The following is a 5,888-nucleotide window of genomic DNA, read 5'->3' as shown; positions in this document are numbered from 1 at the left end:
CGAAATTGAACGTAAAATGTTAATGTGATTAAGTAATTTCAGTAACAAAATAACGTTGTTGCAATGAGTCTTGTCCAAGAACTGGATCCAAGCTTACTTTTTTAAACGTAGGGCTCAGTATTCTTCTGTATCTCAGAATACAGAAGAATGGAGCATAATGAGCTCATTTAATAACTACAACTATCAACTGTTACTAAACGTTTGATTACTTTTTCACCTTATTGTTTTTTTTTTTTTACTCACAAATATTTTCAGAATGTACAAATAAAAAAAAAGGCATTTTTATAGTGTGGCGTTCCCAATCACAATTTTTTTGTTTTGTTTTGACTATGGTATTTTTTTTTTATTAGAAATCCACTGTTTTCTCACAACAATACAACCCTTGTTTTAATTAATCACCGGACAGTCGAGGTACTGTAATTAAACCTGCTTTTCTTATAGCCCTACTCGGTTTGTCACGGCGGCGCATGCGTTCAGGAGGTTGGAGTGCTGGACAGCTCCTTTCTCCAAACAGTGCAGTGTGAAGGCGCATTTCACAGTCTGTCTCCCGAGCCGAAGTGCAAACGTGGTAACTAAAGAGACGAAACTGAAATTAAGTAAAAATAAGTTTTGGCTCTCTTGCATGTGAAAGATGCCAAATATGACTTTATGGCTTTAACGTTCCATTGACATTATCCTGGAGTGAAAATACAATTTTCACGCTGAAAGAGGAACAACGGGTCAAAACAGGTACTTTTCTAAAATTTCAAGAATATAATCTAGATGTTAATATATAGTATGGAGAGTGGGGGAGTTTGAAGACGTTTGAATCATTATTTAGTTATAGTTAAACACGGCGAAGTCCCGGACGTCTGTGATATATTGTATATATAGTGTTTCTACATTGTGTACTGTATTTTTAGTATTCACACAACGAAGTCCCAAACTCGTCGAACAAGTAATTGTTATTCACCAAGCTGTATGTAACTGTTACATATATTAACCTTCCGAAACTGACCTGAAGGTTAAACTATAACTGAAAGGAAGGTCTCCTGTGTGTCTATATATTAACTGCGTCCAGAACTTCTTCCTTGAGGCTCAGAAGGAGCAACAGTTCCACTAAACGGTTGCTTGATTCAGTGTCCACTTGTGTAAACTGAAAATTGTTTCTTCTGCAGGATAATGAGCTTTTAATCATAGAGCCGAGACTCGGGATGGATTTTTCGACTGTTCACTCTCTACTCGCAGTCTGCCTTTTGTTCCTTCTAACAGTCTGCATCAGCGATGGTAAGATAACATCGTTTTTACCGGGCTGTTAACAATGGAGCAGTAATTTAATGCGATTCTTCCGTTCTGACTCAAGCAAACAGTTCGAGAACCAGAACCTAGTATTTTATAAGATTTAAACTGTTTAAATATACGCCAGAATAAGGCCCTTTCTTGCAGAACTGTAGTTTGATTAAGACATTTCTCTTTTAATTGAGTTTGTAAAATACCCCATGTCTTTAGGTACAGAATGTATTGGTTGCAATCCAGAGAACGGCTTCTGTGAGACATCTGGAGAGTGCAGGTACAGCACGATTTTTTTTTTTATTTAGCAAGTAGTCTGCGTCATTTTATATACTGAAAAGAAAACACAACAAACATTTACCGGCAACATTGTTGAGATTTCTAAAGCAAACCCAATTCATTTTTTTTTTAAATAAAGCACTCGTTTTTAATGTGTATGTCTTGGGCACTTTAACAACTTCTATCACGATCATGGACTTTGGTGCCTTTATTGTGGATGTCGACATTGGTATTCATATTGCTGGGGGGTGGTTAACTCCCTGTGGGTGGTCAGCTCTACAGTCGATGTTTTGCCAAGAGAGAGTGCAGAATCTGAAATTTCATTTCATGTACACCACCAGAGATCTTTGTGTTCTTTCTCACTTGTCAAAGCTTCAAAGTAAACAGTGTGTGCCTGGGGGGGGAGGGGTGCAGTAAAAAAAGGGCAGTGGTTCAATTAAAAACTATTTTTTCTCGCTTCAAAGGGAACTTTGGATATTTGATGTCTCTTTCTAAATGCAGATGGATAATTTGGTAGACAGGGTGAATAGATAAATGGACTAATGAATGGACGAATGGACGGGTGAATGAATGGTCTCTAGGGAGTACTGTTTACCGAGATGAAATGTGGAGGACTGGCACTTTCAGGTGCAGACCTGGGTGGCGAGGTCAGACCTGCGATCAGTGCGTGCCGTACCCTGGCTGCTTACACGGGACCTGCCAGAAACCGTGGCAGTGCATATGTGAAGAGGGATGGGTGGGGAGTCAGTGTGACAGAAGTAAGCCTTCCTTTTCTACGCAGCAATTTTAAATAACTGCAATCAGCATAAATAAAGTAACATAGTCTTTGCGTCCCATGATACTACAGTTTGTCTTGTTCTCAGCAGTCAAACAAGCTAGAATGAAGAGGAGAAAAAAAAAATAAAGAGAGTGCATGATTTTATTATTATTATTAGTAGTAGTAGTAGTAGTATTATTTCAGACCCTGTAATTTTCAGTACCAAAATACAAGTTTCTTATTCAGTGACAATTTTCAGAATTCTCTCACTCTTATTTTTCTTTTATGTGGTAGACATCCACTCCTGTATGCCACAGCCCTGTTCTAATAACTCCACATGCATTGAAACTGGCAACGGAGGATACATCTGTATATGCGCACATGGGTACACAGGGAAAAACTGTCAGCAGAAGATGGGACCGTGCTTCACTAACGGGTAACCTTCAGCTTCACTGGGATAGTGATTTAGGTCAACAGCCTAACCTGAGAACTATGTACTCATTCATCAATGAACTATGTACTCAATTGCCCTTGGCTCAAATTAAAAATAGGGACCCGTAGAAAGGAAATCTAAGAGCATCTGAGATAAAGACAATTTCTATAAAACCATATGTAGCACTAAAACATACTGTATAACAGCTTAATCCATACCTGGAAATCAATAGATGCTGATTATAAAATATTTCAGTTTTGATTGATGGATTTTAAGAATGGAAATAACAATGTGTTCTTACTTCGTTTCTGAAACCTTTGGTTTTATTTCTCAGTAATATTGGACAATAAATATATCTAAATAGACCAATCGATCAATTGGATTATTTTGCAGATAAGTTTGCTGGAAGTGACAATCATCTTCGATATTATCAGACTAATGAGTCTTATTTTATTAGCATAGTAAACAGACAGAAAAGTGCAGTGTGTTTCCCCAAAAGTTTTATTTCACTTTTAATTTCACTGTGTTTACATTCAATTAAATGAAAAAAATCAGATCACTTGTTCAGTTGGCATTTGTAACTTGTAGCTCCCATCTCCTAGGTCTCCGTGCCAAAATGGAGGAACCTGCCAAGATTATAATGGGTCTGCATTGCACCCCTCCTGCTTGTGCCCCCCGGGTTACAATGGAAATTTCTGTGAAATTGATTTGGATGACTGTGAATCCAGCCCATGTGTGAATGGTGGGACCTGTGTAGACCATGGGCCTGATTACACCTGCCTTTGTCCTGGGAGATTCAGTGGAAAAAACTGCAATGACACTCTGGTTCCTTGTGTCAGCCATCCCTGTGAAAATGGTGGGAGGTGCCTACAGCATCCAGATGGGGATTTCCACTGTGTCTGCAAGCCAGGGTTTACAGGAAAAGCTTGCAGCTCCCACAGGGTCAAAGCTTCCAGACCCTCTGATAAAGAGCCCAGCCATGTTCAGCACTACAGCTTGCCTTCTCACGTCTTTCACAAAATGTTGCATCATCAGGATCGGGAAGTCCTGAAGATCACAATGAAAGAAACAGTCCACAGCTCCAACTCCCTCATCAACAAAAGCCAAGTCATCTGTTTCATTGTGCTGGGTTTACTGACCTGTCTTGTTGTTCTGGGCACAACTGGAATCGTTTTCTTCAACAAATGTGAGATGTGGATGGCCAATGCCAAGTACAGCCAGCTTGTGCGAAAGCAGAGGAATCATTTCTTAAAAGCCAACAATGGGGAGGAGCATTCCATGAACATTATTTTGCCAGAGAAAATTAAATTGACCAACTATGGAAAACATTACACATCAATCTGATCTCTCCACCTGGTTGTGCTGCCTCTTAAAAATCCAAATTATGTACAATAATTTGAAAAGCAAATGTTCATAGCAATAGCTCAAGACTTATTGAGGCTGCACAAACTTTCCTGAGCACTGGCATTTTACTGTGCATTTGAAAGCTAAAATACAAACAGTTTTCTGCTGGTGTAAAACAAAAAATATTGTTTATTATGAAAATTGATTAGTATACTGGCGCACACAAGAAATGCAGCAGTCAGGTCCATTGAATAATACATTTTAAGATGTGATGTCAAACACAATAACAAAAAGTGAACAAATACACATTAAAGAGTCTTGATAAGTTTTGATAATCATAAAACATTGTCAAAATAAAAATAGGTAAATGTACCTAGGTTAGGTTTCAATATCAGCTCCCTGAGCATTAACACAATACTGGAAGCATTGACTCATAGATCTGATACTGTATATCTCTGGACAGACTGGATGTTCAGGCACTTTTCCTATCTGCAGACAGGTGGCGAAGGTGAGACATTTATGGTTGTCACTGTTTGAAGGAATTGACAAGTTGGTCCCACTGTGGGACTTGTTGAACTCCTATCATTGTAACACCTTGCTGGAAAATGTACACTTCTGGATTGACTTGGAGCAACAAAACCTATTGACTTAAGGACTTTGTGGATGTGCCGCTGAGCAGTAAGGTTGTCCTTAATGTATGTCAAAGCTGCTTTTGTTTTAAAGCCCACATCATCACACTTCCATTTGCCATCTTAATCACCTCAATACCCAACACAATCTTAACACAAGTCCATGCATGTTGTCCTCCTGTTAGGTCTGTCAAGAATTAAACAATCATGGTGAATAAAAGCCTCTACCACTTCTTCCACTGCTTCAGAGGTTCTTCGGCCAATGGAAAATGGCAATTTCTTCTTTCAGTTGTTAACATTATTCCTGAATGTCTTCCGAACATGCAGTTCATTTTCATACAGGTAGAGACCCGCAGTCCTTCTGTTAATGTGTTATTCTTTTTGGAATTTCTAACAATGCAGCCACTGCAGTCTTTTGAGAATGATGGAGAAAGACATGTATCACAGACAGGCTGCCTTTAATCATGCTAAGGGAAAGAGATTTTCGTCGTTTCAACATGGCATGGTTGTAACTTTCACAATTCTTAAGTTAAGTAAAATCATATCTCTTGATTAGCTTTTAATAAATATGCTTAATCAACATATTGTGGCAATTTTAATTCAAATACCAAACACTGCACATCTACTTGGCTCTTTTGTAAATCCCATAACATAACATCAAGGATGAATACTTGTTCCTAACAGTTGATTTATCCTAAGGAACCATACTACTTAAACAATAAATGAACATTTTATAAATGTAAATATCATCATGTACAGTATGTGTCCAATAAGCTACAGATAAAAATGTTGCATTTTTTATTGTGCATCAGTACTGTATGTGTGCCATTTAGACTTTGCATTTGTAAATGCTGAATTCTTTGATCAGATGGGATTAGGATGATACAGTAAATACAAATCGGAGATGGATTAAACTGAAAGACCTTCACAAATTTAAATTTGGTTTCACGCCTTTTCTATGAAACCAGTATGTTTATAAGTATGAGTTGTAGGTATTTGAAATAGGATTTGCAAACTAAGCCCCTGCAGGAAAAAAAGCAATATAAAAAAAACGTTTTTGGTAGAATTATCCTGACACATCTGTTTTGGGTTTCATCATTTTTTTGCTAATTGAAGAATAAGCCTTTTGAATGAAAACAGTGCTAGTTTGACAAACTGACAGACAGCAGGGTCACAT

The 5,888-nt window shown here is 37.9% G+C and overlaps 1 protein-coding gene across 1 annotated transcript; it reads left to right on the top strand.

Moving 5' to 3' along the window:
* The first annotated feature begins 476 nt into the window (after positions 1 to 476).
* On the top strand, positions 477 to 5,291 carry dlk1 (delta like non-canonical Notch ligand 1). The gene is made up of 6 exons (XM_088925235.1): positions 477 to 729; positions 1,158 to 1,266; positions 1,489 to 1,549; positions 2,176 to 2,306; positions 2,600 to 2,741; positions 3,341 to 5,291. The coding sequence occupies exons 2-6, from the start codon at positions 1,194 to 1,196 to the stop codon at positions 4,080 to 4,082; spliced, it is 1,149 nt and encodes a 382-aa protein (XP_088781361.1). The 5' UTR covers positions 477 to 729; positions 1,158 to 1,193; the 3' UTR covers positions 4,083 to 5,291.
* The last annotated feature ends 597 nt before the right edge of the window (positions 5,292 to 5,888 follow it).

The sequence above is a fragment of the Atractosteus spatula genome, chromosome 9, assembly GCF_055471065.1.
Source record: "Atractosteus spatula isolate fAtrSpa1 chromosome 9, fAtrSpa1.hap1, whole genome shotgun sequence".
In the NCBI taxonomy this organism is placed as follows: domain Eukaryota; kingdom Metazoa; phylum Chordata; class Actinopteri; order Semionotiformes; family Lepisosteidae; genus Atractosteus; species Atractosteus spatula.
This window is presented reverse-complemented; position numbering and strand designations above follow the sequence as displayed.